The 13,508-nt window shown below is 34.6% G+C and overlaps 1 protein-coding gene across 4 annotated transcripts in view; it reads left to right on the top strand.

Annotated features, from left to right (window-relative positions):
- Positions 1-13,508, top strand: part of CRPPA (CDP-L-ribitol pyrophosphorylase A) — a 426,528-nt gene that overhangs the window by 211,237 nt on the left and 201,783 nt on the right. For all 4 annotated transcript variants that reach the window (XM_082398504.1, XM_082398506.1, XM_082398505.1 and 1 more), the window contains exon 9: positions 11,091-11,222. In XM_082398504.1, coding sequence (XP_082254630.1) covers positions 11,091-11,222 — 132 coding nt within the window. The remainder of the gene's footprint in view (positions 1-11,090; positions 11,223-13,508) is intronic.

Genomic DNA, 13,508 nt, shown 5'->3' on the forward strand with positions numbered 1-13,508 from the left:
ACATAGGATGGTTAGAACTGGAAAGAGCCAGTGTATCTGAAACAGAGAGAATGAATTACACATTGGGGAAAGTTAAGGTGAGAACTACACAGGTCTAGGTCAAGGTGGGCCTTCGAAGTTTGAACTCTATAAAGGAGTACTGCACAGTAGAAATTGATGTGATCAGCTTTGCATTTTACACATCATTCTGGATGCAACACAGAGAATGGACTAAAGTGATCCAGAGGGATTCCTTGATGCATTTGATTTCAGTTAGAGGCTATTGCAATAGTCTAAGAAATAATGTTGGTGGCTAGGACTAGGGTAGTTTTATAGTGAATGTGCAGAAATGGCTAGAATCAAGATATATTTAAGAGATAGAAGTACTAAGATTTAGTGCTTCATTTAATAAGAGAGGAAGCATAATCTCCAATTTTATGTTTTGTGAAATTGGGTGCATAATAGCAAAATAGGCAACATTAGAGAAGGATCTTTATGGTTTGTTTCTGAAAGCTGAATAGGCAGATGATTACCGTGAAGTTGTTGGCAGAAATAATTAGAAAGATTTCACTCATATCCAAAAGCTTTCTAGGCGTTTGTGTGTTGGTGTTTTATGTGTGTGTGTGTTTGAACAGAAGTTTTTATCCTAAAACCTATACTTGAAAAGGCAAGTTACATGCCTCCAAGGCCTCCTTAATAATTGAAATTTAATAGAATTCCAGGTATAAGCACAATTTAAAATACCTTTCATATTATAATGCTTTTGCCAAGTTATATATTGTTTGTATGATGGATCATGTTTTTTACAAAATTTTCTCTGTACTAATGCTACACATTCTGAGAAAAAACAAAAACAGTAAAACAAATCTTGTCCATGGGTTGAGTCATTAGCAGACAGGAAGATGGTAAGAATATTCCAAGCCTAAGCACTATTCCCTTAGGATAAAAATCTATAGCTACCTAAAAATAGATTACTTAGGCAGTTTTCTGGAAACTCAACTTTCTTTTATTGAAAGAATGGAAAGGTGATGGAATTAGTGCGAAAAGCTTCTTGTTCCAGACATCCTTTGGCTTGAACCCTACTTGCAATAAGTTTATACGTGACACTTTTGAAAAGTATACTATGATTCAGTTTTCCAGGCACCACGGGTTTTATTTTATGGGATTTTGAAGTTTATACTTATTCTACTCAAATGCCGGGATACTTTATTTACTGGTACCTGTTAAGGTAGAATGCAACAAGTGTTGCCAAGATAATCCTAGTGTCAGTAGTGGAAAATTCTTATTTGGGAATGACAGGACTGTTAAGCCTGCATGTCTCTTCTGAGTACTCTGAGTATTATACCCATTTCTAGATCATTTGAGAAAGAACGATAAATGTCTTCTGAAAAAATTCCATGTGTTTATGGTAATAACTGAGTTCTAGGATTTTTGCTCAACCAGTGAAAATATAACTGATCTTCTGTTTCTTGTTCTTCTCATTTGCAAGAAATGCAACTCTCATGACATTTATAATTCTCAGAACCCCACCCCAACCCCAAATGTGGCCTGCTAATGCATATTATTAGTATAATTATGTTAATGTTAGTAATAACAGACACTCATTGAATGTTTCACATAATGAGTCACTATCCTTTTCTTTTAAAGTAAATAATCCCATTTAATCCCCAGAGCAATCCTAAGAGTTGATTATCATAGATGCTATTATCCTCAGTTCAAGAATAAGCGCTGTGCTCATTTCACTTTATCACATGACATTGATGAGGGATGTCAATACTTGCCCTTTTCAAGTAACAATAGATTGTTAAAGAAGAAAAGGGTCTGAAAAATCATTTAGTAGAATGCTCTCATTTTACAAGAGATAATTGAGGCCATTTTCTTTCCCTGGATCTGAGATAATTTTTTTATATTAGGGGTGTCAAATTCAAATTGTTCTTGTAGAGGGCCAGATAATGAATACTTTAGACTTCATCCACCATATGGTCTTGGTCGCAACTATTCCACTCTGCTATAGTGCAAAAGCAGCCATAGACAAGATGTCAAAGAACATGTGTGGCTGGCTGTGTTTCTATACAACTTCATTCACAGAAAACAGGCAGGAGGCTGGATTGACTCATGGGCCATAGGTTCTCGAACTTCGGCTTAGATTTTCAATCCAAAATGATCTATTTGCCACAGTTACTTAGTACCTTTACTAAAATAACTGTTAGACATTCTTTAATAGACATATACTCTCTGGGCCATCAGTCTCATGATTTAAAGTATTGCTTGTGTGCCAATTCCTACGTTTTTACATCTAATTGTCATTATTCCTATGTTTTGACAGGAATGTTTAAGTGCATGAAGTTTAAAAAGTTTGTAATCATCGTCTTCCTTCCAAGAACCGTCCCTCCCAAAAGTGTCTCTTTTGTTTTCAGTTTTGACCTCATCACAGCCACTATAACAGATTTTGCTAATTGCAGATCTACTATGTTACTCTCATTGTCAGGAAGGGAAAATTTTCCCTCCACCCCTCTAAGTTCTTTTGGCTGGTCTAATAATTGATACAAGGCAGATTAACAGGAGAAAAAAAATTTTAATTTTGTATGTGCAAAGGTACCCAAGAGTAATCAAAGCAGCCTGTTGATATACCCTTTTAGACAAAGAAACTTAGGCTTCAGTACTAATTAGTGAAGAAACTAAGCAGAGTGTGTTTACACAGACTTCTCGGCCCTGAACGCCCTGTCTCTGGCCATAAGAATGTCTGTTTACCTCCTGGTACAGGGAGGGTGGCTTCCACATGGAAACTTATTTCCTGCTTTCGGGGGACATAAAGGAGGCTCAGAGTGTCCTTGTACCCACTGTTTCTCAGGTAACTTTAATTCAAAACAATCAGTATGTCAAAGTGGTATATTTTGGGGTGGCCTGCCCTGAACCCCGTCATTATTTAAACCTTCTAGACACTCCTCATCCCCTCCTGGACAAAGCTCAGTCAGATCATAAAGCCTTGGGCTGTTCTGGCTCTTGCTTAATTTTATCATCCTTATTCTTCTTTCTTCACTGAGCAATTTGCCCTCTGGTAATACTGAACTACTATAGTTCTGCACATGTACTGTGTTACCTGACACATCTGTGTTTACTCTGGTGAGTTTTTCTACCTGAGACACCATTTTTCTAGTGCTTGCTTGCTTGACTCCTATTATCCTTAAAGTATGAGTGACAATATTTTGTCTTGGAATCCTTCCTTTATATTCGTGTGCTCAGAGTCTTTTTCCCTTTTTCAAGACAGCTTGTGTAGGTGTTCAGAAATGTTTATTGACTTGAATTTGCCTTGACATTTTCACTTACAAATGTAGGTACATTAAAACAGAATCAGTTATTCTTAGAAATTCAAAGTATTATAATGGACTTTTGTAGTGGTTTGCCCCAATGCATAGAGTGTCTTAACTTGTGAACTCCAAAAATACCTGTTTTTTAAAAAAATCAGAAAATGCTGATCTAAATGGCCTGCAGACAACCTTAATAATAATAGCAGTAATAAATTTTATCATGTAAGATGAAATTTTGACAAGGCACTAAAATATATAAAGATTATATACTAAACTCAGTGAAGAATCACACACCTGTTTTTGGTAACTTCTTCAATGATTTGTATTCTCTGACAATTTTTCTCAGAGTTTTCTCAAACAGAAAAATAAGTAAATAAATAAATACAGAGTCAAATGTTTCAGATAATAGTAGCTAAACAAATCAGTGCTTCATATTGGGATTGCTTTTAACTTTTGGTTCTAAAGTTTGTTACAGACGATACAGATGTTACTTAATTGTAGTTGTACATAATGCTTCAGATAATTGTATTAATAGCAAAATACAACAGTGGCAGAGTTATGTCCTTATAAGAGAATCAATCTTGTGAAATAATCTGAAAAATGTTCATTTTATGATTTTTTTACATGTTTTAAAGTAATACTCGGTTTTTCTATTGACTGTTTAAAATATGAAGTTCTCAAGTCCCTCCCATCAGGAAGCTTGCACAGGCCTCTTAGATAGCCTCATCCACCAGAGGGCAGACAGCAGAAGCAAGAAGAACTACAGTTCTGCAGCCTGTGGAACGAAAACCACATTCACAGAAAGATAGACAAATGAAAAGGCAGAGGACTATGTACCAGATGAAGGAACAAGATAAAACCCCAGAAAAACAACTAAATGAAGTGGAGATAGGCAACCTTCCAGAAAAAGAATTCAGAATAATGATAGTGAAGATGATCCAGGACCTCGGAATAAGAATGGAGGCAAAGATCAAGAAGATGCAAGAAATGTTTAACAAAGGCCTAGAAGAATTAAAGAACAAACAAACAGAGATGAACAATACAATAACTGAAATGAAAACTACACTAGAAGGAATCAAGAGCAGAATAAATGAGGCAGAAGAACAGATAAGTGACCTGTGACCTGGAAGACAGAATGGTGGAATTCACTGCTGTGGAACAGAATAAAGAAAAAAGAATGAAAAGAAATGAAGACAGCCTAAGAGACCTCTGGGACAACATTAAATGCACCAACATTCACATTATAGGGGTCCCAGAAGGAGAAGAGAGAAAGGACCCAAGAAAATATGTGAAGAGATTATAGTTGAAAACTTCCCTAACATGGGAAAAGAAATAGCCACCCAAGTCCAGGAAGTGCAGAGTCCCAGGCAGGATAAACCCAAGGAGAAACACGCCGAGACACATAGTAATCAAATTGACAAAAAAAAAATTATTAAAATATGAAGTTCTCATTCCATTACTTTGATCTTTTAAATAAGGATCTGAAAAAAAAATGTATATACAAATGTAACATTTTTACTGGTACTATAAAACTCATTTACTTTTTAATTCTTTGAATCAATAGAAACATTTAAACCTTTTCTATGGTTGATATTTTAATGCAAAGTACTATTTTATTTTATTTACTACCTTTTATTAAATGCCATTATTTCCCAACCTACTAGCTTTGCTGGTATTTTGTTAAGATTTACAAATGAGTTGTTAGGCATTTGCTCTCAGTTTCCACGATAGCTTAAAACTTAATTAGTTTCTGTTCATCAGAATTATGAGTTGAATTTCATGATGGCATTGATTTAAACTTGTTCTAAAATGAAGTGATTCAATATTAAAAGCTTATTCTTTTTTTCTTTTTAGAAGTACAATTTATTAAATTAATTTTCATTAATAAAATCCATGTAATTCGTAAGTAGTTGAAGTGAGATGAAAATTTTTCTGAAGTTTTTGGGGCTTTTTTATCCTTAAGATAAACTCTTACTTTGATTTGCATAGTATTGGCCAGTTTCATCAATTTTTAGATTTCCCTGATATTTCTTTTGAAAAGTGATGTTTTGAAGATGTTGGGCCTCATTCACACAACTTACTTTTCTGTACACATATGTTGATAATTTTGCAGTATCTATTGTGTGGATTCAAAGAACCTCTGGTCTATCTACCAATTCTTTCTAACTCAATTATTTGATAATTACCAGAACTTTGATTTTGACCATCCTTCCTTCTACTTTGGTGGGCATTAAGCAATGCATTACTTGGATATATACATAAGCTTCACAAATTGACTTTTTTCTTAGTCAAATAAACAAAGAGTTTGTTTTCCCTTCTACCACAAATCCTGACTCCCTTCTCAGGCCTTCCTGTGAACATGGACTCTGGAATGAGACAGAAGTGTTAAATGTGGTGTTATGGAACATTCCTGATATTTTAAAGAATATTGTACGTGATATTAGCTATTGTCCTTTAATTAATGTACCTGTCCTCAGTGACAAGTGAAAAATCACATTTTATAATATAAAAAAGTAATTGGAGTTCTTGGGGACCAGGGGTATATTAAATGGTTACTAAGACAAATATAAAGCATGTGTAGAACTGAATGTAGAGGACATGAGGCAGAGAGAAGCCTTTTCCAAACTCTGAGTGCCAGAAACCTCGCCCACCCACAAAGCCATGAAGTTATCCACATGTTAAATGTTTAAGCAGTTTACTATTTTATAGGAGTGAATTTGCTACCTTTAAAAAAGATGAAATTACATTATTTTTTTTGGGTGGGTAGGAAGATATCCATATCTTTTTTATGTATGCATGAAAAAGAACATTTAGAAATGGCATCCTAACTGAGGAATATTGTTTTTCCTATAATTTACATGTAGTAAATTAGTGAATGGTGCAAAAAGAGACCAAAGAATATATATTTGGTGTAGCTGTAAGCAAATCTGCAGAACTCAACCTAGATGAAATGTTTTGCTACATTTCAATGGATACAAGTGCTTGTATCCTGTCCAAACTGTTTGTTTTATTAAGGCAAAAACATTTACATTTCTTGAGTTATCATGACCATTTTGCAACCTTCTGCTACAGTTGTATAAATCTGTCCTGTTTTTAAAATTAAAGTTGATTGTATTGTACCAACTCAATGTTTTCCTGGACCTCATAAGTATCTGGTGTATTTTAGAATTCAAAATTAGTAGCACAGTGTTATGTATATGCTTAAATTTTACGTTATTGGTATTAGGAAGTACATCTGCTGGAGATTATCTTCCGGTTTTTATGATGTCATCAGGCTTTCTCACATGGTGAAAGAGAATTTTGAGATGCATCCTACTTCTTCATGCTCGAATTTTATCAACCTGATTATATACATTTCATAAGGTCAATATCCGTATCTGTTTCTTTAAAAGTGACATATGTCAGCTACAATAATATTTAGCACATACTAAGTATTTAGAAAAGGAGCTGTGTTATTCTCCTATGTTCTACTACTTTATGTCTTAAAGTTTCCCTATAATTTAAGTACTTGGTTTGGTGGTATGAAAAAATTAATAAACATAAACCTCTATTAAAAAGAATTAGGAGACCAGAAGGGGGAGCTCTCATGCCCTGAGATTATAGCAGAGCCCGACAGGAAGAAGAAACACTCCTCTTCTTTCCTGGTGAAGACTCAGTGAGTAGAAAGTCATGGACTCTCTGTTTACTATAGCCCTCCAACTTCCTTTTCCCCCTCGATAAAAGCCTTCTCCTTTTCTTGCTGTGTGAGAATTTGCACGTGGCTCACCATGGTTACAGACACGGAATCACAATTCTCTGATGATCCCAAATGAATAAACCCATCTTTGTTTTAGGTCAACAATGGGGTAAATAGGCAGTTTGTAGGTATATAAATAGTTTGCCCAGAATTCACTTTTACGCACTATTTCCTTAATTTGTGGAATCTACGGTGAACAGAATTGACCTACTGATTTTTTTGAGTGCCGTTAACATTTTTTCTTTTCAAGGAGCTAGGGTATGTTGAATCTTACAGACCTATAGCTGGAGTGAAAGCCTTCCATTCCTAGTTTAGAATCTCATGACTTGGTGAGAACTTTTAAAAACTATTATACATGTAGCGTGTCCTTCAGTTCAACCTAGATGTTCTATGCTACAACATCTGTTTCTGTAAGAAAAATTAGTTTCTATGTGATTAGTAAATAAAGCAGTTAGGTCCATTTAATGTGAAGTTGCATCAGCTTGTGTGCAACTTTTCCTAAAGAGAAACAGCCAGAAAAACAGGAATAGAATGATAACCTTGGGAGGAAAGAGAAACACCCTCCACTCAGCTGCTGCACTGGTAGCAGAAGCCTTTGACGTTAAAAAAAAATTTTGTCTGATGCATTAGTTTCTAAGAGAAGTGCAGTCAAACATCCCTCTGTGTTTATGGATTTGGATATTGTTTTCTCATAATTCAGTCTTTTTTTTTTTGCTTTGTGTTTTAAAATCTATGTTCTTAGTAATAAGGTTATGGTTATTATAAGTTTTGTTTTTTATTATGTACTGTTTATCTGTATTAATGTTTTGTTTTTTTTTTGTCTTAACCATATTATATTGCTACAACCTTAATTTTTGGTAGTATTTGCATGGTATGCCTTTTCATACCAGTACATACATAAATGTCTAATGAAAACTATCTTGTCCTGTAAAGTACATACTTTCAGGATAGTTTTCATTAGACATTTATATTATAGCTAGCATATAGTTCGATTTTTCTTAAAAATCCTATCTGATAAATCTGTCACTTAAGAAAGAGTTAAAAAGTGTTACATTTATCTTTATTATTTTTATATTTGGGATTCTTTCTACAAGCTTATTTTTTTTGGTTATTGCTGTTGGCCAATTGTTTTGTTTGCTACTTTACTTTCCTCCTATGCTTTGTTGCATTGATACAAATAATCCTTTAGTCCTTCTGCAAGTTTGGAAACTATACAATATAATTGTATATAGCTTTAATTAAATAGCATTACTTTTAATATAATTAGCTGTAAGTTAACCAAGTGTAAGGTCTAATTTCTGTCCTTCAAAAAAAAAAAAGATTCAGCACACTTTATCTATTGAACATTCTCATTACAATATAATCTTGTCGAGAGTTTTAGGTTTACCATTTTTTTAGACTCCCAGAGTTATAATTTATTTTTATAATTAATAGTTAATGTAATTAACTGGTATTTAAAAAATTAATTTTAGGCTCTCTTGTAGGACACTCCTTAAGGAAAGTTAAAAATGAGTACCTGCTCCCAGCTCTGACTTCCCGGAGAGGTTCCCCAGCTCCTGGCAGCATGCGTTTCCTCCTGGGCCAACCCTAATGGCAGCTTCCTGGCACAGAGCTCATTCCCAGTTGTATCATAGTCATCATTCCTTCTCTAATTAATGCATTACCAGCATTTCCGCTCTTTCATTTCTGTGCCTTTTAAATTTCTGTGCAGGCTATAATTACCAGTTATAGTGGTCTTGTCTTTTCTGCTCCTTGTGCTATTTTTACACAAACCGTCTCCCTACCACCCACCTCCCTTACATTAGTGCAAGATTTTTCTGAACTCAAATTTTGTCAGGAAGACTTGTATTAAACAAGAAATGTCTGTCTGTCTAGCTAGCTATCTAGGCTGGCAGTAAGGTTGCCCAGGTTGTGTATTGCAAAATTCTAGGGCATTCCATTCACCTAAAATATGTTGGGCAAGGTGGCCGCTAGCATTTCATGGTATCTGAATAGTACAGCTAATTACACAGTTAAAAGAGTTAAACAGTCCACTGAGGCTTTTAACTCCAAACAGTAGTATTGTTCCCCAGCCCAGCTGGTATGGGGCTATGTAGTGATCAGGCCATATGGGCTCTGGAGAGACTCTTACCCTCAGCCTGTCCCCTGGCTTCAGATCCATACCATGACTGCCGTTTCCAAAATTGCCTCAGTGTTGGGGAACTAGCCTGCTTTTGTAGCAAGCACACCACCAGCAATTTTAGGTTCAGACTCCTAAGAGTAGAAGCCTTTATAGCGCTAGTTGGACCAACTTTGTGAAAGACTACAGGGCAGGGAAAAAGGCAGGGCAGAGGTGGGCGTGTCTTCTGCTTTAGCTCCTGAGCTCATCCATCATCTCACATGAGTTTAGGGGCTGCTTTTCTCTCCCCACTTCTCCCTCTACCTTGGCTTCTCAGGGGTGAGGGAAGGAGATCACAGAAGGTGGTATGTGAGCCATCCTTTCAGAAGGCTTCAGCTGCAAATAGGGACTGACATCTTTTGCAACAGCTGATAGTCATTAGCTTCCAGGTACCAGCAAGGGGAACACCTGGCTATAAGCTGAATTACTTTGAAGGAAGGTCTAGTATTTATAGTTCATTCACAATTCTTCCAGCCTGGGTGTGGTTCACCAGTCAGGAGTTAGTTTTACCATAAGTAATGCTACCTGGTAAAAAAGCTGAAGTTTCACTTTCATAAGTTTTCAGGGAAACAGAGCTTAGGGGAAGGTGAGCCCAGAGTTTCAGGGTTACATGGTCTTTTCTTCAGCTATTCAGCAGATAGAAAAACCTGAAACTTATACTTTCTGCTTTTTATCTTCCAAAAAGTTTTATTTTTGCTTTTCTTTGTTCTTTTGATTTATGAATTGGACATTTTTAAGGAAAAAAGTCTATATTGTTACCTTAGATTTCAAGAGGTAGCAGCTATATGTATATGTTTTCAACTGACTATATTTAATGAAAAGTTCCAAGAAAGTTACTGAATATCTACTAAATTAAAATATATTGCACATTATCTCAGTTATCTTTAAAAATGGATGTTATATAAGCAATTTTCCCTGGAAAAGCAAAATGTAATGGGTGAAAAAAAACCCTCTCATTCCCTTGTTTTACAGAAAGAACATAGTAAGATGTTTTGTTGTCTGTTGTCATAAAGAGCACATTTCCATATGAATGAGCAGAGAGGAAGGGATTAGTATAAGATTGGTATAAGGGATTAATATTAGTATATAAGGTGGAGTATATTATAAAATGCTCCTAGTTAATAAATACACGTAATTGAACAAATAATTCTTAAGTTTTAAAATTTTGATATTGCAAAAGAATACACATATTTCTTTATGCTCATTGTATATGTGCATTTGCATTTTAAATAGTTTATTTTGAAGCTATTGTTGTGATTTAGGTTTTTATATCCCATGAAAGACAGACAGTATTGTATCATCTCAGTAGTAGTAGTTTGTAGAAAAGAGCACAGATCACCCTGAGACCTTCAATTTAAATGAAAAATAATGCTTAAAAAATAGTCACTTGAATAATTTCAAGAAAAACACTAACACTGGTAAAAGAATTCTACATAAAATTCTTCTGGATTTACTTTAAGAAGTAGATTATTATTAAATTCCAATTATTACTTTGAAAGGGAATCTTCTAAATAACTATGTATTTAGATAAGCAGTCCCTTGAATTTTATTGTTATTGTTAATTTCTTAACCTATTTATTTCTATCTAGCCTAGTTTCAAATTACAAATTAGGAAGTAAGTTGAAAGAAATGATGAAATCATATATTCTTTATATCAGTACACTTGACTCTGACACAAATTAAAATAGAATATTAGCATTTTATACTTTTCAATTAGTGTTTACTGTGTCTGTATTTATAAAGGATGATTGATTCATTTTATTAAGTATTTATGGGTTGAAATGATTAGAAGTTAATAAAATGATAAAAATAATTTCAATTTATATGTGTTTTAAGCTTCTTTAATGTCATACTTTTCAAGGGAAACTGTAATGGTACTCTGATTGTTACTTTTTATATTATTTTGCAGGTGCAGTTTCTTGATTATGAATCAGAACCATCTGGTCAGAAAATGGAAAACCTAATGCGGATTAGAGAATTTGCCAAGGAAGTGAAAAAAACAAATATTTTATTATATGGCCTTCTCGTATATTACCCACAGGTAGGTAAAATGTTGGTCTCTTCAGATTGTATGTTTTTTAGACTACAGTTTTATTGGTGGGAACCTGATTTTGTTAAAAGCAAAGAAATATTAAAAAAATTTTGGGCTGGAAAATTACTTATCTATTCATGTTTTGCAGCAAGTAGAAACTCTTGACTCTAAGGGAAAATTAAAAATCAAAACAAGTGTTTTGATTAGGGGGAAAAAAAGATGAAAATTGGCAACGATCTCACACTAGGTAGCCCACATAAAATTGCCAGATATGCAAATGAAAATACAGAATCCCCAGTTAAGTTTGAGTTTCAAATAAATAATAAATAATTTTATTTTTAATTCCAATTTTGGAATTTGAAATTTGAATTTCAGATTTAACTGGACCTTTGTATTTAACTGGCAACTCTAAGGTCACAATCTTAGCCGTTTGTATAATTTAAAATTGTTTATTCTTTTAATGCTGTGCTAAAGATGTTGGTAATCAAGACTAATTATTTGAAAGCAGTGGCTGGCATTTGGGTTACATGAAGGCATGGTATTTAACTAGACAAAAACTCTTACTGTCGCTGTCTTTTTTTTTTTTTTTTTTTTCTGTCGCTGTCTTTTAATAGCAAGTTACTTAAGCTGAAGGCAAAATGAATTAGCATTATAAATTCTTTGTGCAGAGGAATGCTATTTAAATCAAACTGTTTGGAGAATCTGTTAGAGAAGATGGATTTGCTCTTTGTGCATAGATACCTTTCATAAACTTGCAGAAAGCTTCATGGTGTCTTAGAGGTGTACCACATAGGAGTCAAGGAAATAAAATAGTCAACTGCTTTTTTATTTAGTGGTCTGGAATAAAAGTGATTTGGTACTATATGGTTGATGAATAACAGCTATTGTTTATGAAATATTTAAGGTGCCTTTTTAGCCTGAAGGTAACAACATTTCTTTTGAAACAAATGGATTTTAGTTGAATATAAGGGCCATCTTTTAGCCAGTTCCTTGGTTTTCTTTAACTTTGAGGTTGTTTCCTCTGCTTCTGACATAGACAAGCATGACCTCCAGTTGGTCCTAAGGACAAGGCAAAGTTTAGTTCACTTAGGATCATGGAATTGTAAAATGTTAGTGCTGTATGGTTCCTGAAGTCAGTACAACCAAGGCCTAAAGAGAGACATATAGTTGCCCAAGGACATAAAACTGGCAGAGTAAGAATTAGAACTCAGGTCTGTATCTTCCTTCAGGAATGTTTCCTCTTCAATATTGTCTTTGGTGGTACCCTAGATTAACGTGGTGGGAAAAAGAAATCAGTTATTTCTCTTGTGCCATGCAAAGGAGTCATGGTCTAATGCTATGCTATACAGGTATAAAATAGAGTTCACTCAGGAAAACCTCAAAAGCTGGGGAATGGTAGAGCACACACAGTTCTGGAACTCTCCTTGTCCTATGATTTAGACTAAGCACAAAGGGTCTGTAGCTGACTTTCTAGTGGAGGGTCTGGTTGCCAGATGAAATAGAGCATGGAATTTCAGAGAAAAAGTATGTTTTAGCATAAGTATGTCCCAAATGTTACATGGACCATATTTGCACAAAAAATTCTTTATTGTTATTCTGAATTTCAAGTATAACTGGGCATCTTGTGTTTTATTTGCTAAACCTAGTAACACTTGTAGAGTTCATGTTTACATAAAAGTATTCATTTTTTTCACACTTGACATGTTCTACCCTTTTATGGAATGGAGAACAGTGAGTATCTATGTGACTCTGTACCTGTGAAGGCTCCCTGATTGGAAAAGTAGCCTTGTTGAAAAGGACGAGCCTTTGCAGCCCACTGCTTGGTATCTGACTGCTCTTTTAAGCAAACTTGGACCTGCTAAGCCAGCTGTCTACTAAGTTACCAAAAGTGGGAAAAAGATGGTCCTGCAAGCCCTTCAAGATATGTCTCTCATTGCTTTAGGATGCAAAGATAGCTTACTTAGGTGTTGCTTGTCTCTTCTTAACATTTCAGTAATGATGTTTCAAGTATGTGAAAATGTTTAAAATGAAAGGTTTACTTTTGTCCTTAAAGACACAGATGTGAATTGACTTTTACTAGCCCAACACACTGTCCAATGCATAATTCCACATTAAAGAGCACTTACTGAGAGATCCTGAGATGTTTGTTAGATATGCCATTAAGAAAGAGTTGTGGTTAAAAAATTGGAGAGGCAACAGTGAATAGAGTTAAACAGACTTCTTTAATGAGGGCTTCTCACAAATCCTTAATATACTGATGAGCATTTCATATCTCCAACTTGGGGACAAGGGCTA

The sequence above is a fragment of the Balaenoptera borealis genome (assembly GCF_965194805.1).
Source record: "Balaenoptera borealis genome assembly, chromosome: 7".
Taxonomy (NCBI): Eukaryota; Metazoa; Chordata; class Mammalia; order Artiodactyla; family Balaenopteridae; genus Balaenoptera; species Balaenoptera borealis.